We start from the raw sequence: 26,394 nt of genomic DNA on the forward strand, positions 1-26,394 counted from the left end.
AAACCACACATAGGCATTCCTGTTGACAATCCTAGCTGAACCCTGCCTTCTAATAATTTCCCTCAAGTCTTATCAAATAAGTGAATGAAGCTATCTTGGACCCTCCAGGCCAGCCCATGCTCCAGCTAAGTATTACTGATCAATTTCACTTTATACCACAGGGAGCAGAAGAATCACCTAGCTGAGCCCTACCCAAATTCCTGCTGTGTTTGTGCCTAGATTTTTTAATAAAACTAAAAGTACTGGAACAGGATGGTAGGAGATTTTTTTTGTTTGTTTTTTAAACCCTTGTTTCAAACAGCAATGAAAAATCCTTAAAAATGTATAAATAAGACTTTGAGGTTTTAGAGGTGTGAAATTTCAAAAGAAATCTGGAGGCCAGGTGCAGTGGCTTATACCTGTAATCCCAGCACTTTGGGAGGCGGGCAGATCACGAGGTTAGGAGATTGAGACTACCCTGGCTAACACAGTGAAACCCCGTCTCTACCAAAAATACAAAAAATTAGCGGGGCATGGTGGCAGGCACCTGTAGTCCCAGCTACTCATGGGGCTGGGGCTGGAGAATGGCATAAACCTGGGAGGTGGAGCTTGCAGTGAGCCAAGATCACGTCACTGCACTCCAGCCTGGGCGACAGAGTAAGACTCTGTCTCAAAAAAAAAAAGAAATCTGGAAGCCAACTTTTCATTTGCCCACTAAGGACTTTAGTACAAAACTACCATCTTCTGTAGGTCATCATATCATTTTTGTTTTTGTTTGAGACAGAGCCTCACTCTGCCGCCCAGATTGCAGTGCAGTGGCGCAATCTTGGTTCACTGCAACCTCCCCCTCCCAGGCTCAAACCATCCTCCCACCTCAGCCTCCCAAGTAGCCAGGAATGCAGGTATGCACTACCATGCCCAACTAATTTTTAAATTTTTTTTAGTAGAGATGAGGTCTCACTGAAGCAGTGTTGTTGTCTGGGGTAAATACCTGGGTTCAAAATCTGGAGCCAAGAAGATTAAGGACATGAACACACATGAGGAGTAAGTTTAGTAGCAGAGGTTTAATAGGCAAAAGAAAGAGAAAGGAGGGCCGGGCACAGTGGTTCATGCCCCTAATCCCAACACCTTGGGAGGCCGAGGTAGGAAGATCACGAGGTCAGGAGATCGAGACCATCCTGGCTAACACAGTGAAACCCCGTCTCTACTAAAAATAGAAAATTAGCCAGGTGTGGTGGCGGGTGCCTGTAGTCCCAGCTACTCAGGAGGCTGAGGTAGGAGAATGGCGTGAACCCGGGAGGCGGAGCTTGCAGTAAGCCCAGATCGCGCCACTGCATTTCAGCCTGGGTGACAGAGCAAGACTCTATCTCAAAAAAAAAAAAAAGAAAGAAAGAGAAAGGAGAACAGCTCTCTCCCTTGTGAAAGAGAGGGCCTCCCAAAGGGGAAAACCCAGCCTGCAGTGGGCTACACCCGATTTTATAGGCAGGCTTGAGAAGGCAGTGTCTGATTTATGTAGGGCTCACAGATTGGTTTGACCAGTATGATGTTTACATAGTATTGGGGGAATCTTATTATGTAAATGGGGTCTTTGCCTGGCTGGTGCTGTATTGTCTTCTCCTTACTGCACATGTGGTTTGACAAAGGGAAGGGAAGATGGAGCTGCCATTTTGAATATGCCTCGTCCCAAGTAGCCTTTTCCTATTGGCACAACTGCTGGCATCCACCTGTACAAGCTTCTGACTTGCTTGTCTGTGTCTGCAGCTCAATTTTACAGGCTGCTCTTTGTAGGGAAAAAAAAAAAAAAAAAGAAACTATTTTGGGACTGCTTTTCATGAAAAGAAAAACCTTACCAAGGACTCACAGTAAGAAGAAATTAAGCAATTTCTTCTTAACTCCTATGTCATTACTATATTGCCCAGGCTGGTCTCAAATTCCTGGGCTCAAGTGATCCTCCAACCTCAGCCTCCCAAAGTACTAGGATTACAGGCATGAGCCACTGTGCCCGGCCATATTGTATTTTTTAAGTACATTTTATCATGAAAAAGGGAGAAAAGGGACTACATCCTACCAGAATGGCTAAAATGAAAGAGATAAACACTATCAAATTTTGACAAAGATATGAAACAACCAGAACTCTCATATATGCCTAGGGGCAGCGTAAAATGGCATAGCCACTTTGGGAAATAGCTCGGTAGTATCCACTAAAGCTGAAAATATGCATATATTCAATTCCATTCTTAAGTATATACCCTACAAAAATTTATGAGCATTTTAACCAAAAGATCTGTGTACAAATGTCCATAGCAGTAATCTTTTCTTTTCTTTTTCTTTTTTTTTTTTTTTTTTTGCTCCAGTCAAGTGAGAAGCAGTGATGTTTTAGTATCCAAATGCCCATCAACAGCAGAATGAATAAATAAATTGTACCATATTCACACCATGGAATGTTGTATAGCAAACAGAATGAATGATTACCAGAAAAGACATGGACAAATCTCATAAACATGATGGTGAAAGAAATCACAGTCAAAAAAGTACATTATTATGTGATTCCATTTATATGTAGTGGGAAAAGGAAGCAACATTAATTTATGGTGTTAGAAGTTAGGATAGTGGTTACCCTTAGGAGTAGTGACTGAAAGAGATCATGAGATGGTTACTGAGGGTGTGCATGATGTTTTGTTTCTTTATCTGGGTGCTAACTGCCTGGGGTTGCTTACTTTGTGAAATACCATTGAGTGGTATGCTTCTGACCTGTGCACTGCTCTGCATGTGTGTTGTACTTCAAAATAAAACAGTAAGATACAGGAGGAAGGACATAGTCTCAAAAGAAAGGACAGGTTGTTTTGTTTTGTTTTGTTTTGTTTTGTTTTGAGACAGAGTCTTGTTCTGTTGCCCAGGCTGGAGTGCAGTGGCAGGATTTCGGCTCACTGCAACCTCTGCCTCCCAAATTCAAGCGATTCTCCTGCCTCAGCCTCCTGAGTAGCTGGGATTACAGGTGTGCACCACCAGACCAGTTAATTTTTGTATTTTCAGTAGAGACAGGGTTTCACCATGTTGGCCAGGCTGTCTTGAACTCCTGACCTTAGGTGATCCACTTGCCTCAGCCTCCCAAAGTGCTGGGATTACAAACGTGAGCCACCGTGCCCGGCCAAAACAGGTCTTTAAAAAATATATTTAGCTTTATGAAAAGTTTTATGAAAAATATATTTGTCCACATTTTTCTCATCTCTCCTTGAACCAGTATAAATTGCTTTAAGACAGGGTTCTGGGGTTATGCCAATGTCAGTGGGAAAAGAAAACAGGGGTGACAAGATTGGCATCAATTGATGCTGTGAGGAACAGGCCAGCTCTTTAAGGAAGGTGCCTCTCAGCTGCTCCTGGCTTCTGTGCTCATAGTTCACACGCACTGTGTTGTGTGCATGTCTAGGAAGATGCTTCCCAACCCTTTGCAGACCATGGCATAAGCAGAAAATGACAACATTGGAATGGCACACTGGCGTACCAGTTGGGGCTCCTTGTGGTCAATGCTGACTGGCCTCATCCTTCAGCCGCCCCTGGGAAGAGAGATCAATACATTGGCACATCTGTGGGAAAGCTCCCATTAGAGAGTGTGGGGAAGACATGGGCCTTCATGACACATTTCAGGTTCTCTAAACTGGCAAAGGGGAAGAGTCTGGGCTTCCTTTGACCTTTTGTTCTTGAAGAGCCCAGCTGTGCACACGCCTCACCCCTGCACTATAGCTCCCATTTGGGTAGTGAAAAATCACAGGACTCAGGGGAGTTATGCAGCATTTGGGAATGGAGACCTGGAAAGCCATACGCTCCTCCTTGCTTTCCCGTGAGCCTCTCTTCTTGCTGTCCCCTTTACAACCAACAGTCCCTGCAGGGGGAAGGCGCTCTGCTTTAGTCAGTTCCACCTCCCTTCCAGATCTCATCCTCCTTCCAGCCTAATTTTCCTCACACTCTCATGCTTCTTCCCACTGCTCACCCCCCACCACCGGCTCTCCTCCAGCACATCACACATTGCGCCCAGGCATGCTGAACTTGTCTGCCATCTGTGAACAGGCCCATGTCGCCCAAGCCTTTCTCTTTCCCTGTCATGCCATAGCCTCTTCTAGGAGCGCTCAGCCTGCTGTTTCCACTCAGACCTCCCCTCCTCAGCAAAGCCTCCTTCTGCGTGCTGCCGGAGAGCCATCCCTACTTGGGTTTGTGTTACTGCTGTGTATGGCAGCATCTTCACAGTGCCTGATTTCCCATCTTGGCCCATCGTAGGTGCTCAACAAGTGTTTCTCAAATGACCACCAGCCTACAGAGGGACCCTGACACTAACTCCACCTCACCCTGACTCTTGGCAGTCACTCACTGTCCCCTTGATGGGAGCCCAGCCTCTTGGGGGACCTGTCTTGTGGCCATTCCATGCTCTGTCACCTCACTGCCAGGAAACTAGAGCCACACTGCCTGGATGAGACTCATCTTTACCAGCTCGCAGCTCTGCCCGCTGCCTGCTCAGGGGTGGCCGCCAGCTGAGGGATTGAGCTGATTACAAGTGAATCAGCACCAGGCTGATTGTGGTGTGAAAAAGGGGAAGGGTGACTGTGTCTTAGCCTCAGTCCTGGCTCCCCTCCTTCTAGCCCTGACCTGCAGTAACAGCACATGGCCACCAGAGGCTCTACTGGGCGACTCATGCCCCGCGGAGAAGAGCTCAATGGGAGAGCATCTGACCCAGCTCCCAGCAGATGAGAAAGGAAGCGTTCAGGAGACTTCTACTCTCAGAGGTCTCTAGAGCTGAAGCCCCGCAGCCCCACCCGGCTGCCTTATCCTTGTGTTTTGCCCCTCATGAGTCTAGAAGCTGTTTTCTCACACCTTAACATCTTCCTCCTTGCTTGCCATGAGCTCCTCTGCTTGCTGCCCCCTTTACAGAACAACAGTCATGGTACAGGGAAGATGTCTCCACTTTTGTCAGTTCTGCCTTCTTTAGGAGAGTGTCAGGCCTAACCCATGTGTGCTGTATCTTTCAGGGCATGGAAAAGACAATTGTCCTGTTTCATCTTTTCAACACCTCTTGACTCTCTCCCACAGTCTCCTAACAGCCAGCTAGGTTCAGGGCCTCCCATCTCTGGCCAGGATTAGTGCAATGGTTTTCTGAAGGGACCCAGGCTCCAGGAAGCCCCTTGCCCATCAAGTCTCCACCCTGGAGCCAGACAGCCCTCACTGCCATCAGGCATCAGCCTCCCGTGGCTCCCAAAGGCCGGACATCCACACAGCACCCCACAGCCCCAAGATCTGGCTGCTTGATTTTCCTGCCCTGTGTCCCTCCTCTCCCCTGGTCCTCTACCCAACAATCGGCCCAACACACTGTGATGTTTCAAGTCTTTGTACTTTGCACACATTTTCCTCCGTGGCCTAATTCCCTCTCTCCACCCCTCATTCCACACCTCCTCTACCTTTACCCTTGCTCCCCATTCTTTCTTCACCTGGCACACAGCCCTACTTATCCTTCAAAACTGCCACTTCCTCTGTGAAGCCTTTCCTGACTTGTGTCCCAAAATCCCTCCTCTGAACAAATCCTGTTCCCTAAACATGCATCTGTCATTGTATCCGTCACTCAGAGTTGCAATAATTACTCACAGACATGCCTGTCCTGTGTCCTCCACCGGCTCTGTACCTCCATGTGGGACCCGTGGCCAGCACACATCGGTGGTGCCCAAAAGCTGTTGCACTGGAGTTGTTCCCTCTGCCCCATCACCTCCCACCTTGAGCAAGTCCTTTAGACAACCTGAACTCCAGTTTGTTGATCTGCAAAATGGAGAGATGTGAGAATCAGAAGAGAACACGTAATGAAAGGGTGTTATAAACTGCTAAGGGCTGTACAAATGTTTGTATTGCATTTTTGTCTTCCAGACCAGTGTTTACCTACAGTTGCCTGTGTGGAAATCAGAAGATTAAAGGAATGCGATGTGATCTTTTTGTAATTTCCCCACTTGGGTCAAGGGAAAAGCTGGTCGAGAGTAAACCATTAATTCATCTCCCTGCAGGCCCCCCAATCTTCTCTAGAGTTCTGGGTTAATGATTCTGAGGTTGTTTTCCTCACAGAGCCAATTCATGTCTAATCTTTGGCATGTTCTCCCCTTTGTTAAGAATAACTTGACTCACTCCATTAATTCCTCATCTTGGGGTCAGGAGCCTTGTTTTGCGGAAGGAAATGGTGGCTGCGTGTAAGTCTTGGGCCTTCTTTCTTTTTCAACCCTCTTTCTTTCATGGATTCATGCCTACAATTCCCTCTATGGACAGAAGAGACCTCTCTTTACCTGCATAATGAAGTGTGTGACTTTTCTCAAAAGTAGCTTTAGGAATTAACTATGGAGGTCCAAGTAGCAAGGATGCTGTGACCTAACTGGTAACCCCCTCATGTGTGGTTTAATTGCTTTTGGAATCCCAGCAGAAGAAATTTCCGAAGATCTGGTATGGAGAAACCATTCTGGGCCTGGCTTTTAAGTGTTTTATTAGCAGCTGGGTGAGGACTGGCTGCAAAGAGATACAGCCCCCATCAGAAGCGGTCCCTTGTGGGGAGCAAAGCCTGGAATTCCAGAAGGGAGGTCTGTTTATAGCTGAGACAGAGGCTGGGGAGCGAAGCCTGGGAGCCAGACATGGCTTAAGGGTGGTCTGGACACTCTTGAGATAAGGCCAACTAAGGACTCTGAGCTCACTGAAGTTCCAAAGCCAACTCACAGCAGCTCACCACCAGGCATCTCCGCTGCCCCCACATTCCCTCCTCTCAATCCAGGAATTTTGGTGCTCATCTCTATAAAGTTTAGACCATGGTGGTAGGAACTTGGTAAGTCTCAGGTTCTTGTGTTGCCCGATTCTCCTTGGATTTGCTGGTTTTGCTTCCTTCCCATGTCTCGGGCAGGTCTTTGCATAAAGAAGTGGGCTGGTAGATCTGCAAAGGTCCCTGTGTGACAGGAGCAAGTTACTCTCTTGAGCCTCAGTGTCCTCTTCTGTAAAATAGGGATATCATTCTTTCTTTCCCAAGGCTTTTTGTAATAATTTCATTCACATCTGAATCTTAACCAAATGGGCCTTTCAGACTTAGATCACGTTTGTGCATGCGTAAAAATGAAAGCATTATGGAGAAGGAATTGGTGAATATATGTCTGGAGCAATAACTTCATCAGAACTGCCACGGTGATTGTAGGACCATTCTGATTCCAGAGGTATTAACATGCAAAACTCAATATTGAAATGCAAAACCCAACAAAATAATAAACACCCTTGTACCTACCTCCTTGCTTAAGAACTAAAACAATTCCCAACGCCACTGAAAGACTGTGTTCACCTCCCTGATCCAATCTCTTGCCTTCCCACCCCAGAGAAAGCACTGTCCTGAATTTTTTCCCACTCCCTTGGTTTTGTTTTACCAAACACGTATCACATATGTAACATATTATTTGTATTTGATCTTGTTTTTGAACTGTCCTGTAGGTAGAATTTTACCTTATTCTGCAATTTGCTTTTTAAAGTTTTTGAAAGAGCAAAACTTATCTATGCATATAATATGTGTAGCTGTCATTTTTTGTCACTGCATATACCCCTGTCAATTCTGTTGTCAGAAATTTAGGCACTTTCCAGTATTATTTTGCTATAAACATTCTCATGACTGTCTCCTGGAACATGTGTGTTTCTTGGGAGTATAATTAGGAGTGGAATTGCTAAGTCTAGACAATGTTCCTCCCTGCTCTGGTTGCCAACACATGCTGCTGCTCCCTTGCTCCCTCCTCTGAATAGTGCAAGGGGGTGAGAGTTCTGTTCTAGCTTTGTCTTTGGATCTTCCAGGGTTGGGGGGACAAGTTTATAAAAAGGATGGGGAGATGGTGGAGGTAGAGCTTCCAAGCTCCCAACCAGACTTTCAGCCACAGTCCTGGCGAACCAAAGCGAGGAAGAGGTTGAGGAAGGCTGGAGCACTCATCTAGGCTCTGCTGAGCATGGGTGTGAGGTGGGGCTCCCCTTGACTGGATCCTGGGGTCTCAGGCTGCAGCACAGTTGACATCACAGAATCCACTGTGAGATCACTGCTGGGCTGTGGGACACAAAAATTCAGCCAGCAAGCCACTCTCAGATGTATGGTTCTTTATTTAAATGGCAGTAAAGAATGCTGGAATAGGCTCTCCAGGGACACTCCTATGAGCTCTGGGCTCCTTCACAGCTTCCATCTCTGGGTCTTATTTAATGGGTTTCAAAGGTCATTGTCTCCATGACGTCCGGTGTCATAGAACCAACCATCTCCAGCCCCTGGCCACCTTCGGCTGTCTCGGCGATGACCACGTTGGTGCTCCTCTCCACCGTCTTAGCCATGATGTCCACATCTCTGCCATATGTTGTGCCCACTGCTTTTGTAGTAAGGTTGGCTCTGACGTTCCTCAGGAAAGAGCTGATCCTGCCAAGTCTCTTGCTGGATCCGGAGCTGGTGGTCGATAAACTCCTCCCAGATTTGTGAGAGGTCCTGGACTCCTTTGAGATGGGCGTGTGGCTGACACCTTTATGCGAGTCCCCGTGCCTGCTGCTCCCTGGGCTGCCACAGCCTTTCTCCTTTTTGTCATCTCTACTGGCTCTGTGGCTGAATGAGGTCCTGCTGGAGGACTTTTGGGCAATCTTGTCCCCCCTTGTTTTGTGGCGGCTTTCACCTGTCCTGCGGCGACGGGAACTCCTTCCAAGAGCCTTGTCCTTTTCCCTTCTTTCCCTCCCCTCCTTGCAAGCTTCAGCGCTGGCCTGGGTTCGCTCCCTTCCATGCTGTCCACTCAGGCTGCTCTTGCTCTGCCGGGTGGAGACAGGAAGTCCTGCTGCTGCATCCATGTCTGTTTCTGCAGCAGTCCTGCTGGTCAGTTCTACTCCTGCAATGGCCAGGTTCATGCTGCCCTCTCGGGAAAGGCTCATGGACGTGCTGGAAACATGCTCTGAGGACTTGCCTGCAGCCCCTGCCACGGCCACCTTTGTGCTGTTTGGAGCCATGCTGGCAGTGCCTGCAATGGCCATGTTGCTTTTGCTTCCTCCTGCACCTATGGTGGCCACCCCAGCTATGGCTACGCTCACCTGTCCGGGGGCAGAACTGGCTGCTGCCACACTCAAGGCACCTGCTACGGTGCCTGTTGCTGCCCCTGCAGCTGCCCCTGCTGCTGCTGCCTCTTTAGTCGCCCCTGTTGCTGGCTCCTCAGCAAGCTCCGTAGATGTTTTGGGGATGGATACATTGAGCACGTTAGTGGGTTTGTGAAAGTCATGTTGGAGTCCCTCCCCTCCAGCATAAGCAGCAGAGGTGGCCCCACACACCTCAGAGACCATATGGAGGCTCCGGATGCTGACCTGGTCCTGATCCCCCTTTCCTTGAAGATCCACGGCTTCCAGGCTCCTCCTGTCTTCCTGAAACACAGGCATCCACATCATGTCTTCAGCTGGAATGCCACAGGTACTGCTGTTACTCTCCATGGGTGGCCGCAAGAGGTAAATTAGTTTTTCCCAATAAGCAAAGAGATCATCCCGTGTGTTGAGAGCAGGACACAATTGCAGATAGCAAGATCTGCCAGTGGCAAACTTCAGGCGCAGCTGTTGTTTCTCATGGTCGTGAACAGAGATTCGTACAAACTTCAGGGGGAGGAGCCTGGTGAGCTCTAAGTTCTTGGCTGCCTTGCGTTTTTTTCTCTTGGTGGCCTGGCCATGTCCAGCATACTCTTCGCAGCCGGTGGCTGGTCGTGCCAGCAGCATGACATCTGGGAGTGGGAGGATGGGGCTGGTTCGTGCAATGCCCATGGTCACCATACGGACACGGTTGTGCACATCAATCACTTCTCCCCTTTTGGTGATCTGGATAAAGTCGCTCTCAAATATCGGTGCGTATTTGAATATATCATACTCCCCCTTGTACAGTTGTCGCTGCAGTCTCCCCATAGTGGTGTTGAACATGCTCATGCTGGAGCCACTCTGGGCCGTATAATACGGCAGCAGAGAATCACCATTCATGGCTGTCTTTCAGCACAATGGCAGGGCTGGTGAGGCAGGTCTCTGGGTCTTCCTTGGCCTCGGTGGCAGATGAGGGACCAGTGGTGCTCCTGGGTCACAAAGATGGCTCTGCAGCTTGTCTCTCAATCCCACCCCACCCCACAGGCCCCTGCTGTTGCCTGAGAGCCTCCCAGAGGCCGGGGTGGGGGTGGGAGTACGGATGATTGCTGTGGGGGGTTCTGCGGGGTGCCTGAACTGCAGACTCTTCCAAGATGTAGAGATGCAGGGTGGGCTCCAGAGAGGTTTTCTTCTGGGTCTAACCCCCTGACCTCCACCTCCGATTTTTTTAACTACAGTTTGTAGTCTCTCTCCCTGAGAGTCTACAAACTGTAGTCCTAGTGACAGTAAGTGATCACCCTCTCTGCCTAAACCCCCTTTGCGGCCATATTTATCTTCTGCTTCCCTTTGTGACCTGTTGCTGTCACATAGCCCTTTGTTGTCATCCCCCAGGCCAGGGCCATGATCCCCTCACTAATACTCCATTGCCCCCATAGAGGACAGCCCCACCCTACCAGGTACTCAAGTGGGTGCCAAAATAAAAAATTTTAAATGAGAAAATGTTGTGTGGTTGCTTCCCTTTCCTCACTCCCAATTCAAAAGGTTCAGTAACTAGACAGGGTCTATAGGAATGCAAGATAATGGGATAAATTTGAACCATCTGAGTACATGCTTTAAAATTTTTTTTAACCTAGAATTGGCAGTCTTGGTTCTTAGCCCACTCTTCCATAAAGATCTCACTTCATGCTGACAACGGAAAACTTTAGTAATAACCTCAACCTTTAGTAATAACATGAGAGATTGCTTCTCCTAGGTGCCATACTATGTATCAAACTCCATTCCAGTTTGATACTAGTGCAACTCTTCTCATCTTACAGGTAAAAAAACTGAAGTTGTGTAACTTACCTACATTCGTAGAACTTGTAGGCAGTGGAGGCATTATTTGAATACAGGTGTTGCTGCTTTTAAAGTCTTCCTTCTGAACCACTACAGAACTTACAAAAATAAGTTGCATAATTAATTCTGTGTGTGTGTGTGTGTGTGTGTGTGTGCGCATGTTATGGAGAATCCAGGACAACCACTTCAGGAAGGGGCTGCGCTGAGTTGGGGATTAAATTATCCAGGGGGCCACCTCTATTCCTCCCCTCCATCATGTTTATACCAACATCCTGTGTCAGGGAGCCCAGATATTTTCTCAAGGCCCCCAGTGTTTGCTCCATGCCTCTTCTTACCCCCTACCCTGTGAAATGCCAGGAGAAGAGGGTAGGATGGAAATTGTGAGCTTACATTCCAGGAGCTTATCAAAGGCCCTCCTCTACTCACCTCTCTACCAGGCAGAAGTAGTTTGGAAGCCATTTACACCCATGGAGAACAGGTGCCACTATACCCCTCCTGCCTTGCCATGCCCACAGAGCTAGTCCAGGAATAAGTTATTTCCAAGCTGTTACCTGGAAGTTCTGAGAAGGAGCCCCTGCTTCCAACTGTCTTTTCTCTCAGCTTGACATTAGGCCCGAAATCCTACCTTAGAGATTCAGTCCTTGAAGATAAAGGCTAGCTCTTTTTTAACGTACACACACCTGTGTATCAACTGATGGATAAACGAAATGTAGAGTATCCATATAACAGAATACTATTCAGCCATAAAGAGAAATAAGGCACTATTACATAATACACTAGCCTGACACTTGAAAACATTATGCTAAGTGAAAAAAGCCAGCCATATTGTTTGAAAGGCCACATATTGTATGATTCTATTTACATAAAATATCCAGCACAGGCAAGTCCATAGAAACAGAAGACAGATTAGTAGTTGCCAGAGGCTGGAAGGAAGGGGAATGAAGAGTGACTCCTTAATGGGTACAGGATTTCCTTTAGGGACAATGAAAAAGTTCTGAAACTAGATAGTAGTGGTTACACAGCATTGTGAATGTACTTAATGTCACCGAATTGTACACTTCAAAATAGTTACAATGGCAATTTTTTGGTATATTTTACCACACACACACACACACAAATGTATATACTCTTGTTTGAAACCATTGCGGTTGAAAAAAAGCATAGGCTTCAGCTTTGGAAAGATCCACTGTGAGACCTCGAGCAAGTTACTGAACTCTCCACTCCCTCATCTGTAAAATGGGGATAGCAGTTGTTGTGAGGATTAAATGGGATAATACATGTGAAGTGTTTAGTGTATTGTCCTACTCAATAAATGTTAGCTTCTGTTAGCATTAGTCCTCAACAGTCCTTTTAAGTGTAAATTCCTTCCTGAAAGCAGTGTTTGATGAGACAGTGTTAAAATCTTCTGGAGTGAGAGCCACCATAAGAACACAGGATGCTCAGTGGGCAAATGTGGCCGCATTTCAGGCAGATTCTAATTGGAAACACTGTTCACTCCACAAAGAAACAGTACATGAACCCAACCAGAGGTTATGGGACAGGGAAGAGAGGAGAAAGCTTGATATGGGTTGGCGTGTTGAAGGTTTATTCAAAGCCCATGGGGAGAAATTGGAAAATAGTATTTCAGTTAACAGAAAGTGGAAAGATTCCATTCCAGAACTCCTGTCCTGGGCCAGAACCCTTTAAAAGCTCTTGACTCTGAAAGAGGTATCAGGCCAGCTCTCAGGGAAAGCCAGGGGGGCAGGTGGAAGGCAAGACAGGGAAGGGAGGGTGGCTTTCCACACCCTGGCAGTGTGACATCACCACTACCAAGAGGAGACAGCTCGGTGCAAAGACACTGTCAAACCGGGTGCTTGACAATGGTGGTGGCCCCATCTAAGCTTATTCTCTCAGATCCCCCCACCTTCCCTTTCCTCTAAATGTGAAACAAAAGAAATGAAATATCTTGATGGTAAATGCATAGTCATCATCCTTTTTAAAATTAAAGTATCAAAACATAACCTTGGCTACATAAAACAATTTTTAATGCATTTGTGACAGAACTTCATTTACACTTACCATACACATCAAGTTTTCTTGCCACAGCCACCACCCGCCCCCAACTTCCTTCCTCTCTAATCCATTGTTGTCCATGGCAGCTTACAAATTGTCTTGTGTTTCATAATGGCTGGTGGCTGGTGCCTCTACCCATAACTAGAAGGTAAATGCAAGGGACGTTTTCCCCTCCACCAAGAAAAGGAACATAGATTATCTCCTGAAAGAAGTGGTGAATGGTATTAACATCAGATGGCTCTTGACAGACTAGGAAAGACCCCTGATGTGCGATTAAGAGAGTAAAATGAAGACACCTGTGCCATAAGTGATCATTTAAAGGAACCATACATGAGGTCAAAGAAGTAGGCACAGAATTCGCACGAATGAATCTGACATTTAACGAAGACAGTGCCTCTCTGAAGAATGGCATCAGTGGCAAGTGGCCAGTTTTTATGTCTAGCCTGTGAACGTTATAGAGAAGCACAAAAAGCAAGGGGGCCTGGCTCTCTTGCAGGCCTAAGGAATCATATGCCCTGGAAATTCCAGGAAATTCAGTGGAATACCTTTCTTTGAATTATCACACCCATGCTGTCTAAAATGGTTCTCTTTCTTCCTCCAGTACCCCTTCCCATTCTTTTCTGATATGTATTTGCCAACAATGAGACGCACATTTAGACATAACAGATGTAACTCAAGTGAGTAACTCTCTGAGAGGAGTTCTGTGGCAGAATGTTAGGGGTCAAAGGTTCAAGCTGAATAGCAGGTGTATGTTTCAGGTGTTTGTACATTCTGAGAAAATAATTAAGGTATCTAGCAATTCAGATTTTATATCAAAATTCTAAACACTAAACTGCTGAACTAAAGGATATGTTTGGTGCTGTGTTTCAGGGTTTGTCCATGAGAAATTGAGCGTAAGGTGCCCGAGACTGAAGAACAGGACTGAAAGTCAACTATCCCATCTAGTGATGCCCCAAAGAGCAAAGGATGACATCTGGAGAAGTTTAAAGCTAGACAACCCCCATAATGGGGAGGGAAAGGCAGGGAATGGCTAGATCTCAACAACCAACAGATTTAAATGAACAGAAACCAACACAACACGTGTTTACCATGTCTTGGTTCCAATATTTATTATTCTGTTAGGTTAGGAATACTAGGATAAATAAGTAATATTTTCTCTTACAGAAAATTGTAATGATACTATTGAGTACAATTAAACACTCTGAGAATTTCACAGAAACATCAGAATTTTAACAGACAGTAGCCAGCATCCTTGTGGCCAGTGTGAGTGACTTCTCACAGCTGCAAACGCCCTGGGCCAGATTTCTTAAAACAGCTACATGACAAAACAATGCTATTGACATCCAATAATGCTGAAGCCTGGGCACCACCTAGGCTCCACTGACTGGGGTTTCCAAATATGTCTCCACTGACTGTGGTTTTTAACCACAAGGAAACGAAAATGGAATATTCTTTGGCTTTTCCAGCCTAGACACAACTCCCGACCTAAGTCATTGAGTGGAGAGTCCTAACCCTTTGGAAGTTGAACTTTCTGCTTTCTTCCTGTGACTTTGGAACTGAGTTTGCAACAGAGGACCTGCCATCATGCTGTCCATGGATTTTGTGTTAATACTGGGAGAATTCTGTTCTCCAGGGGCTGACAAGCTCTTCTGGCCACCTGAATATCTTGAGATACTGCATGTGGTGACAGCCCCGCACCCCCCCCCCAAAACTCTTAGAAACCAGATCTGAGAAAAAGCATATAAAAGTCACATCAGTGTTGTGTGACACAAACATCAAAAGAGCACATTGCCTAGTTTTCTCACACACAGAATTTCTGGACATAACAGCATATTTGCTAGAAAGCACAACCCTGGCCATTGCACAACTTCACTAAATGCTGTTCTCACTCCACATCCCCTACGAGTGACAATGGTAGCCACAGTGAAGGAGATGGCCCCATCCCTCCCACCCAAGGTACAGACACTTCTGCATGAATCCTAAGGGTGGGCATCCTGGTTTTTGTAGAATCCAGATGAAAGGCAGGCAGGACACTAGCTGGGGGCCATCTGGAACATAAGAATGGCCAGCGTGGTAAGGCCTAAATCCTGGAGTTGAGGCAAGGATGCACTTGCCCTGGTCCGAGACCCACTCTGGGGCAGAATGGGAAGGGCCCACTGAGTCATTTCAGGACCTCCCGCCTTGTTGGTTCTCTGCTGCTGGGATTCTAGAGGTACACAGGAAGACAGCTCTCCAATGGCTTCAGGGTTTTGGGTATAAAATGAGGATTCAGTGAGGACTCCCCAGTTGCCCCCATACCACGGCTGCTTAGCTCTGCAATGTTCCTTCTTTTATCTGTTGGATAAAGAGGTTTCTCTCATCTTCTGGAGTCCTCCCATTCTGAGCCCGGACAATACACGTGGGCCGATGAAGGTTGAGCATGTATATCAAATGCTGCTTCTCATTCTTGAGTTCCTCAATCTGAGCCTTCAGTTCAGCATTCACACTTTCCAGCTTCTCTGACTCCTGGGGGACAAGCAACAGAGGCATCAAGAAAGGAGCCAAGGGCCAGTGAGGAGGGACTGGCGTGGACTGCTGCCTGGATGCAGGGGTGCACCTGGGACACCCTGGGGCCCATCAAGCTGGGAGAGGAAGATGGGAGATGGGAGAGCAGCACTAGGTTTAGGAAAATGCAGACCCTCTTCTTCAGAGAAGTCCTGGTGATGCCACAGAGGCGGCCTGTGACTCTACTAATACTGAAGCTTCAGAGCAACCAATAGTTCAGATACCTCATTTGCATGAGTCAACAGCCCATATGCAGGTCTTCTGGAACCCGAAAGGGCCTTGGGAGCTGGGGAGAAATCCAGACTCATGGAGGCTTAGTCGATTCTGAGTCACAGATCTCAATGAGAAGCTCATCTCCCCAGAAAAAATGTATATGGCAGCACACGAAATTCCCCAATTTTCACTGATCCCCTGAAGCAATCAACATAACCCTCTGGGGATCTGTGGGACCTGGGTTAAGACTCTGCCCTGACCTAACCACATTTGGAGGAGGGACACAACCACTGGAAAGACTGCTGGGCACCACCAGCCACCCTGCCTACCCACAAAAGCTCTCTCTCTCTCAAGGCGGGCCGGCTGAACACAGCCAGGGGCGCAGCTTGCTGGCTAAGCCAGGGAGAAGGACTGTAGAGTTAGGAACCAGACAAGAATGCAAAGCAAATGTAACCACTGCTTGTGGATTAAGGAAATTACTTGTTTGAAGAGATTAATTAAAGGCTTTTCATAGTGAGCCAAATGAGAGCTGGCAGCTTCCTTTTCTCAGGAAAACAGTCAAGTGAAGCCTCTTTAACTGGGTTGGCATGTCCTGCAGCCTGGAAGCTGATGGACATGTATGAACCGGCCGAGGCTGCTGGGAGTCGGGCATCAGACGAATTCACACACCTGCTTTTATATATCCACAGTCACATCCATTGTGTTTACTGCTTTGCCACCTCCTTATTCTGCAACTGGCATTTCTGCTACCAGCTACAAGGCCCTTCTTGGGAAATTATAACCAGGTAAGGGGTTTTCTAGCTCTTCTTCTGACAGCCACATGAAGCTGGTGAGGACAGGCATGAGCGAGAGGAAGGGGAAGGCTAGAAGGCACTTACTTTCTGCAGGCACTCCGTCTTCTCCTTCTTCTTGTTTCGGCACTTGGCCGCTGCAATCTTATTTCTTTCTCGCCGCCTCTTTTTCCTTTCATCTTCTTCAGGGGCTACCTATAAAATCCAAAAGGGACACATTTAAAGGGTAGTAAGAAATGCCACCTATCTCAAATACACTGCCTTTTACTGCCAGCAAAAGCTGGCAGACAAGGTCCAGTGCTAGTGCTAAAGGACCCCAAAAAAATAAAGCTCTAGACTTTTGTATGAAAACCCCTACACACACATATACACACGTAAGTGAAGAACAAAAATCAAAGTTAAAATTATACCAGCACTATATTAGTAAAAGTTAGCCAATTTTGAAAATGCATTTGGATTTTGAGATGAGGATAATATGCAAATTGATAACTATTGGTACTAACTGTAATCATTTAAAGCTGAAACAGATTCTGTTTGGTAAACATCTTTCTTTGGGAACCAGGAACAACCTCAGGATCATCACGTAGCCACCCTCTCTCGGCCTCTTCTTCGATTCAGACCCAAGGGCAAACCCCATTCTCACCTCTGACTTCACCTGGAGCATCAGAGCACCAGCTTCCCAAATTTGGGAGAAGCCCATGATGCTCCTGCAGAGAAGGCACCTAAGCCCATTCCCAACCAAAGTGGCATTAATCGGCCCATGTTGGGGTGCCACCTGCAAGTGGTGAACTAGGACCATCTTTTAGGTCAGTCTCACTACTCCTTGCCCAAAGGCTGCAGTCATGCCAGTTTAGTTAGTGTGAAACAATTCCACTTGCCACCACGAGGAAAAGGCCAATAAAATGGTGGAAGCTCAGTTCTGACATCCTTAAGCCACTATGACATCACCAGAAGCCGCCTCCCAGACTTCTCACCATGTTTATTATTCCAGGGGTCTTATGCAAGGTTGCCAAGTGTGGAACACTGCAAGTGTGTAAGACAGAAGTGAACTTGGAGCAACACCTGGTCCCAAGGCTGTGAACATTGCTACAGGGAAGGGTGGGGCAGGCTGCCTGGTCCTTGCTCTACTGTCTGGGTGCTTGGGTCCTAGTAGTGATAAAAATAGGGACCACCACACTCCATGCTTCTTCAGAACAACTGGACACAGAAGGTGGCCTCATCCTGACTCATGGCTTTTAAGTGCCATCTAAATGCTGATAATTTCCAACTCTATTATCTCTAGCCCAGACTCTCCTCTGAACTCCAGACTCACATATTCAACTGCCTGCTTGACATCTCCACGGGGGTGCAGAATAGGACAGATCTCCTGCTCTTGCCACCACCCTAACCCCTATAATCCCAAATCTCAGCAGCAAATGGACGCTCCATTCTTACAGCTGTGCTGGCCAGAAAACTCAGTCACCCTTGAGTCTTCCCTTTCTCTTATACTCCACATCCAATCTATCAGCAAATCAGCTTTACCTTCAAGTCAGATCCAAAGCCAACCACTTCTCCGCACCTGCACTGCTCCCTCCTGACGCAGCCCCCCGCCACACCCACTCACGTGGATTCCTGCCATGGCCTCCTTTCTGCGCACTCAGCTTCTGTCTTGCCCCTACTGCCCATTCTCAACATGACAGCCAGGGTGATCATTTAAAAATATAAATCAAGGCTGGGCATGGTGGCTCACGCCTGTAATCCCAGCACTTTGGGAGGCTGAGGCGGGTGGATCACCTGAGGTCAGGAGTTCGAGACCTACCTGGCCAACATGGAGAAACCCCGTCTCTACTAAAAAAATACAAAAAATAGCCAGACATGTGGCGGGCACCTGTAATCCCAGCTATTTGGGAGGCTGAGGCATGAGAATTGCTTAAACCTGGGAGGCAGAGGTTGCAGTGAGCCAAGATCATGCCACTGCACTCCAGCCTGGGTGCCAGAGCAAGACTCTATCTCAAAAAAAATGTGCGTGTGTGTGTGTTGAATCTTGTTGCTTCTCTGCTCAAAACCCTTCTGTGGTTTCCCACCTCACTCTGAGCACAGGGCCACATCTATACAACAATAGTCTGTAAGACTCAATATGACCAGCCCCTATTTATCTCCCACCCCCATACTCTGCCCCACTGCACAGCCCACCAGGCACCAATACTCCCACCTCAGTGCCCTGAATTTCTTTTACCAGATACCCACATGACTTCTTCCCTCTCCTCTTTCCTTCTTCCTTTCCTTTTGACCTCTGCTTAAAAGCCACTATCAGTGAATCCTTCCCTGACTTCCTAATTTAAAACAGCAACCCCGGCTGGGTGCAATGGCTCATGCTTGTGATCCCAGTGTTTTGGGAGGCTGAAGCAGGAGGATGGCTTGAGCCCAGGAGATTGAGGCTACAATGAGCCGTGATCACCCCACTGCACCCCAGCCTGGATGATGGAGCTACACCATCTCTAAAAGCAAAATGAGTCTTGTTCCATCACCCAGGCTGGACTACAGTGAGGTGATCATGGCTCATTGCAGCCTCAACCTCCTGGGCTCAAGCGGTCCTCCCACCTCAGCCTCTCAAGTGGATGAGACTACAGGCATGTACCACCCTGCCAGCTAATATTTTTATACAGATTGGGTCTCATTGTGTTGCCCAGGCTGGTCTCAAACTCCTGGACTCAAGCGATAATCCCACTTTGGCCTCCCAAAGTGCTGGGATTACAGGCATGGGCCACCATGCCTGGCCTGAAAAGTTTTTAAACCCACCAACCCCACCCCTACCTGTTCTCTCTGCGTCACTCCCTGGTTTTTTCTCCTTTGCACTCATCTCTTAATGTATTTACATGTTACGTATTGTCTGTCTCCTCCCAGGAGAAGGTAAGCTCCCTGAGGGCAGGGGTTTCGTTTGTTTCACTCTCAACAACAGCCCCCTGCCTAGAACATGCCCAACACACAGTGGCTGTGAGCAAAACATGTGCTAAAAGAATGAACACCTGTGGTAGAACCCACCTCGGCTTTTGTGACAGACACCCCAAGGGGTCTGTCGCTGACCGTGACTGACTCCAGCGCAGAGGACATCCGGTGGCAGAGGTGCTTGTTCTGGATGGCAAACCTCAGCTCTTCTTTGACAAAGGGTGTCAGGTTAGCAAAATCCTCAAACACCAGTGACCCAGGAGGGGACAGGCAGGGGACGATGGCAGAAGCACTCACTTCCGAGGCAGAGACCTGGCCTGGGTGTTGAAGCATCATTTTGCTGAAAGACACATTGAAACCCAAACTGTTTCAGGGGCTCTGGGGCATGGGATCAAGTCCCTTTCCTCCACTAGACCTCCAACACCAGAACCCCACCCTCAGAGAAAAGTCCCATAAGCCCTTGGGTTTCTGTTTTGTTTTCGTTTCATGCCATCCTCATCTTAAGTAAAACAGGTTCTTAAAATACACACAGCTCAGTGACATGAACAAAATGCTTATTTGAAGTTTATTAGGGACGATGTTTCAGGCTACTTTGAATTCACAAGAGCTATGAGTTTTGGCTGGTGTGCCTATGTGCAAATGTGGCCTCAAACAGTCCTGAAAGAGGAAGAACATTTTTTAAAAATCAGTGAGGCCATTTAAAAAATCATGAGTAACCTCATTTTCAGCCTCTTTTGCAAAGAGGCTTGACATCAAGTTGAAACTATCAGTGAGTGGAAGTAAAAGCAAAAAGTGGGGAATCCTTGAATTTAGCAAATACATCTCTGAAGCTTCTCTCCCGGAAGTTGGGCCCAAGCAGTGGGAATGAGAAAGGTAACTGTAGCCAGGTGCGTTTCTTCACCCCAGACTTAGGCAGGGGATGGGGAGGTGGATTCTTAAGGTTAAGGTTGGCAAAGCAAAAGGCCTTAAAGAAAAGTGAGGTGCCGTATTGTGTGGGAGTTGTTCAGACCTGTGGTATAGGGAGAGACTTAGGCTGGGTGTGGGGACAGAGAACCCAGGGGCTGGCTCTGGCACTAAAGAGCAGTGACTTGAGCCAGTCACTTCAGCTCTCTAGGACCCAGTCTGTGTCTGGTAAATGACTGAGAGCTCCTCCAATGCCAGCACTGAGTCTACACCATTGCTTTACCCAGAGCCTGGCCCAGCACCTGACTCGCCATGCCTCACTGGCCAACTGAATAAATGAAGTGGGGATGGGGCCATCAAATCAAATGCCCCCCATAGTCCAAGATTACCTTTCTCATTCCCATTGCTTGGGCCCAACTTCCGGGGGAGAAGCTTCAGTGATGTAGTTGCTAAATTCATCTCCCTCTATTATTCTATAGCTCAGTGAACCCAAAAGGATGACAAAAGGAAAAAAAAGAGTAGAAATAGTGACAGTTACACGGACCCAATTTGGAAGAGTCCCCCATAAGTCTTGGCCTGCTGTGTACTCCCTCCAGCAGTGGCCATTCCCCCTCCTCCCTGCAGTTGGTTTCCAAGGGGCAATGAGTATAGGGATGAGTGTAGGATGAGTGTGGTCTGGGCATTCCTCTCACCAGGGATCTGTGGTCATTAGCACAGTCCAGACAGCGAAGAAGCCCTCTGGCAAGTCTCAAACATTTAAGGAGTGCCTCCTTCATACCAGAAACCTTAGGGGCACTATCTCATTTAATCCTCATGAGAACCCAGTGAGTTAGGATTCAGCCCCCTTTTATAGATGAGATAACTGAGGTTTAGACAAACTAAGTCATTTGTCCAAAGTCACAGAATTAATATGGGGCAGCATCAGGATTTGGAATTAAGTTAGTTTGGCTCCAGGATTCATGTCCTTAATTTGTACATTGCAAAAAATGAACAAATATTATTATACATTACAAAAACAAACCAGTATTATGTTATATTGCACAAACAAAACAAAAAACCAGAGCAAATTTTGGGGGGACAGGCCTTAAGGTAGGTGGGAGGCCTGGACATGAAGTGATGGAGGCGAGGCTAAGTAGAGATTCCTGGGGATAACTTGAACTCTGTTTAATGAACTGCTAATCTTTATGTCAGGGTGCACACCCAGGCTGCTTGCTACCTGCCCTCTGGCAATGTGAGCAAGTGGGTCTCTTATCCACAAAATTCTCATACTGGGGTCAGAAGATGAAAATCTGAAGCCCACTTACTCCATTATGTGTTATCATTGTACCTCCCAGTGGCTTTTTCTCCTCTGTTAAAGAGGGCTTGTAACAATCACCCTATTTTCCCATAATATCCTATGGGGAATTGAGGAACTAATACATGAATATGCCCTGGAAAACATTCCTTTGGCCAAGAGCTCCATGATTACTAGGCCTCCCAGAGATCTCTCCAGCCCAGGGCTGGCTCTCTGACAGAGGCTCTGTGGGGTCCAGGAGGGAGGGCGGCTGGTCACCCTCTTTGATCTCAGAGGCTTCTGAATAGAATACCCTGACTTCAACTCCCCCTAGAGATCTAACATACACCAATGGAGGCAAGACTTCCAGGCCAATGAAAGCTGCCCTTGACTAGTCAAAGAAACCCAGGCTATGTATGTAATTCTTTTCCCAAAGCCCTGTGTCATGAGTCAGAACTGAAGTTCCTCTCTCAATTTAATCCTATAATCTTAGGATGCTGGGAGGATACTTGTCACTGTCAGGCAATAAACTCTGAGAAACTACACTTCTAAAGCCAGAGGCTTAAGATTCTCCCATGCATTCATGTTTCCCTGCCCTTTCCAACTTTATTAAAAACCCAGTGATTCAGGGATGACATTCAGAGCCACCACTGGGCTAGTCTTTGTTCGGAGGCCTGGATGGCTCCCTTCCACATGGGTACTTTGAATTTCACTGCAGTAGAGTGTAGTTCCATTTTGCCACCCAACTAGGTTTATTAATGAGCTCTCAGGGCTTGGGGTCTGCTGTTTGTGACTCCCATCCCGACCCTCCTTCTTATGTAAAGTCAGCAGTCCCAATGAAAGAAGCTGAAGAATGTCAGTGGTATAGAATGCTTTTATGGAAAGCATTGGGTGGGCTTCCTTGGGGACAGAAATGGTTGTAAAAATGTTAAAAGTCTTTCAGAAAGTAAAACAGATGTATCTGTAGAGATCTGGGTTTTCTTGGCACTAGGCTAAAGCTTAACTTCTTGGGATACTTTCTAGTTATTCCTTTACTCAGTCTCTTGAGTTATGATTCAGCCTAGACTCAGGCTGTGTCCCCACAAGGAAATGAAGTTAAATCATCAGACAATTTTTCAGAAAGTTGAGATCCTCAAACATCCTGATCATTGAAAAAAATTGTTTGGGGACCTCAGATCAGAGTTGACTTTCTATGCTGATCATAAAATTGTTCAGACTTGCTACCAAGAACTTGCATTTTGTTTCTGCTTGATTATTTCCAATCAGAAATCATGTTGTATCATTGGTAGTTTCATCATTTTTAAGAAAGTGAAACTATTCATGTATTCCTTTAACTGGAAATTCAGCTCCCAGATTTTTATTTCCTAGTAGCTACAGCTACATTGAATTTTCACTTTTAATTTTCATCCTCTTTCCACTAAGCATTGCTTGCTAACCATCTTATGTTACTAGGAAGCCAATACTGGCCCTTCACTAACTCTTCATATCTTGGTCTTCCTCCCATACCTCTTGAAGATTGTAGGTGCAAAGCTGGGCATCAAGGGCCAGAGACAATGTTTCTAAACCTATCAGTGCCAATCACAAACTAAGCACTCACCAACAAATCACTTAGGCTTTCTGGGCCTCTCATTCTCTTCCTCTGTAATTTGAGATCAAAACTGCCTGCCCCAAAGGGCTGTTAAGAAGGATATATGAGATTTACATATACACTGGGTAGTCATTATTACTGTGACTCCATCTTCTCCATTTCAGGAAGAACTCATTCTGTTGTTATCAATTCAATAAAGCCCTGTTAGTGAGGAATTAACTAAAACCTTCAAGAAATTCAGGTCATTTAGAGCCTCTTTTGTACTCTGATTGACCCCAAGTTCTTCGCAGACCAGGTAGATGTCACCCCACTATTTGCTGACACCAGCATTTCTCCATTACATATTTGAAAGAAAACCAATTCTCACTTATAAACCATTTCTCCCTTGGAAAGCTTCTGTGGCATCTTGACTATGTCCTTCCTCCTCCCCTGGCTGGGTAACACTTGAAGCCACTGGCCTTGTCCCATGCCCAGTCAATTTTAAAAAGAAAGGAATCATGGACTCTATCTAATGGAAATCACACCCTCTCAATATTAGAATCATCTAGGTCAGATTTTCATTTTGTAATGAGTACACTGGTCCAGGGAGGTAAAAATGACTTGCCTGAGGTCATAAAGCTGGTGAGTGGCCCATCCCATGCCAAGCTGCTGACCACCCACCAACTGCTCATTTTGCTCCATCACCAATAGGTATCACCACCTCAAGGGATCAACCAACAAGGCAACCAGAGAACGGAGCCATTAGCCAGGTAGATAAGGGGTCAAGAGTCCTGGCACTTGGTACCAACCACAGAGGAGACTTTGACAGGACTGAGATAGGGAGGGGCTATCGAAGAAAAGGGCCATGGAGAGAAAGGACTTCTATAATGGCTAAAGAGCAAAGAGGAAGAGAGAGAGAAAAAGAAGGCTCCCAGCACTGCCACAGATGCTGGGTGCTGTATCTTATCCCCACTGCGGGCGTGGGGTGCTGCCTTCTTTGCTGTCTCTGAAACAATTCTGACAGTAACTGCAATCCTCACCTCATCCCATCTTTGACCAGGATATCCTCAAAGCAGGAGCCTGTATGTTGTAGCATTATTCTACAACCAATGCTAACTGCAAAACAACGGGGACAGTAATACCAATTTTTTGCCTTCACTTTAAGTTGTGGAGACAGAAACTTCGAACAGAAGATATGACTGTCACCTACAACGAAAGGGGTACATTGAGAGAACATCCAGATTTTCTGGCTTTCCTTTTTTTTTCTGGCTTCATCAAGGATTTAGTAACTATTTTATTTGTAAGAAAGCATATGTGACCTCTGCAACGAAATTAGGGAAAAGAAAATGTTTAGGAGGAAAGGAAGTAGATGAGAGACGAAAATGGGGATAGGAGGAGCAGAGAAGGAGAAGGAATCCAATGGAAAGAAAACTGGTGAGAGAAAAGATGCCCTGCAGAAAAGTCCCCTTTCCCCACTGTCTGGACACCGGTCGATGACATTAGATAGAGACCCACAGCATTCAAGTCCCCTCACTGGCTCCTTTTCTTCCCACTACACCACTCCAGAATCTGAAAATCTCCAGACAGAAAGGACCTTAGCAGTTATCTGGTCCAACCACTGCATTGTGCCCTCCAACACGCAGAGTGGGCCGGTACTGCCCATGTGCCCCTATTTCCCGGCTCGGCATACTGAGGCTCAACGACATCGATTGCAGTGTAAGCGCTCAGAGTCCTGGCACTAGACCACAAAGCCATTCTCTCAAATATCTGCACAACTGGCTCCACACCCTCGCTTCCCCGCCACAGTGGGTCTCCCGCGGACCCGCCGAAGGAAAAGCCAGAGTGAGAGTCTTAGGTGTGTAGAAGTCCCGGGCTCGGGTTCCAGACACCAACCGGTGCCGGGAGCCCTTCCCGTCGTCTGCCCTGGGACAGCGCGACACCAGCGCTCTCCACTTCCAAACTTATCCCAGCTAACTTTTTGTCGGGGTTGCCTTCACGGTCCTGCCGCCAGCGCTCCGGGGTGCCCAGGGCGACCCCCAGTGGCCGCGCACGCGACGCCGCCGGCCCTCCTGCCCCTTCCCCATTCATTCCTCTCGGCGCGTGGGGCAGCCCTCCCGCAAGCCTCCGGCCTTCGTGCCTCTCTGCCGAACCCGGGAAGGATCGGCTCCCTCAGTGCCGTGTCTCGAAGCGAGGGATGCAGCGGGACGGCGAGCTGGGCAGCCTCGGACACCCCAGCGCACCCGCCCACCCACCTCACGCTCTCTCCCAGCACGGCAAGCCAGCGCCGTCTGCGGAGAGAAGCGGCGCTCCAGGCCAGCGGCAGAGTGGACGCCCGACCTCCGTCACCAGGAACCTTTCAAGCCCCAAGTCAAAAGAGAAAGTTAGTTCTTTCGCTTTGCGGGAAACTTTTCAAAGCGCCGAGAAGCAGCGGTGGCTTAGAAGAAGTTAAAGCCAGAGTTATTTCCAAGCCGGAGACTGGGGGCGCGGATCTGGGGTGGGTCAGGGGTCGGCGGACTGGTTACTTAGAGGGGCGCGAAGGGAATGAAGGCAAGCCGCCCTCGTCGCGCTCACTCCCTTGGCTTCCAGCGCTCACCTCCAGGCTCCGCTCGGGGCGGCCAGGGTCCGGAGGACGGGCAGGGTCGGGACGGGGTCGGGCGGGCTGTTTGGCCGGCAGGCGAGCACCAAGGACTCACGGCCGGCGCGCGGGCTGAAGGGTGCGCTCGGGCGGCGGCGAGAGAAGAGAGCTGTGCAGTGCGCGCCTGGCTGCGTGCGACTGTGGCTTGGAGAGCGTTGCATCACCCCTTTTATAGCCCTCAGGCGGGCGGCGCAGTCGTTTACTCCGTGTTGCCAGTCCCAGGCTGACGTAATGCTATTAATAGCTTCCCGGGAGAACCGGCCGAACGGAGCGGAGGAAGGGGGGTGGGGGAGGGGCCAAGGCGGGGCGGAAGGCGGGTGGAGATGGGGGGGCACTGGTGATGCAAGTTCGGGGAGGAGCCAGCCGAGGCGCGTTCCCCCAGCCTCGCTTACTGAGACACACACCAGCCCGCCCTCTCTCTCCATATCAGGACCGGAGTCGCCCGGGATAGCCGCCAGATGTGCGTACTCGCTGCTGCGTGTTCCAGGCATGACCAATGGTGCCCAAGCCAGCGGCATGACTCCACTGCGCTGGCATCTCTCCCTCCGCTAGGTTGAGGAGCGGGGGGGCG

General features: G+C 47.9%; 2 protein-coding genes and 1 long non-coding RNA gene across 4 annotated transcripts in view; 1 reads left to right on the plus strand and 2 right to left on the minus strand.

Moving 5' to 3' along the window:
* The window catches only part of LOC140710243 (uncharacterized), a 32,600-nt gene extending 26,660 nt beyond the window's left edge, over positions 1-5,940 (plus strand). For both annotated transcript variants that reach the window (XR_012091191.1, XR_012091192.1), the window contains exons 3-4: positions 2,334-2,510; positions 3,407-5,940. This is a non-coding gene — a long non-coding RNA (uncharacterized lncRNA). The remainder of the gene's footprint in view (positions 1-2,333; positions 2,511-3,406) is intronic.
* Positions 5,941-6,474: 534 nt separating this feature from the next.
* Positions 6,475-13,955, minus strand: GARIN4 (golgi associated RAB2 interactor family member 4). Its single transcript, XM_007988499.3, has one exon. It carries the CDS (start codon positions 9,985-9,987, stop codon positions 8,203-8,205), a length of 1,785 nt encoding a protein of 594 aa, XP_007986690.3. The 5' UTR covers positions 9,988-13,955; the 3' UTR covers positions 6,475-8,202.
* Positions 13,956-14,055: 100 nt separating this feature from the next.
* Positions 14,056-26,125, minus strand: ATF3 (activating transcription factor 3). The gene is made up of 4 exons (XM_007988501.3): positions 25,782-26,125; positions 19,542-19,785; positions 16,608-16,715; positions 14,056-15,477 (listed from the first exon to the last, which is right to left on the minus strand). Exons 1-4 carry the CDS (start codon positions 25,982-25,984, stop codon positions 15,280-15,282), a joined length of 753 nt encoding a protein of 250 aa, XP_007986692.3. The 5' UTR covers positions 25,985-26,125; the 3' UTR covers positions 14,056-15,279.
* Positions 26,126-26,394: the final 269 nt, after the last annotated feature.

The sequence above is a fragment of the Chlorocebus sabaeus genome, chromosome 25, assembly GCF_047675955.1.
Source record: "Chlorocebus sabaeus isolate Y175 chromosome 25, mChlSab1.0.hap1, whole genome shotgun sequence".
NCBI lineage: Eukaryota > Metazoa > Chordata > Mammalia > Primates > Cercopithecidae > Chlorocebus > Chlorocebus sabaeus.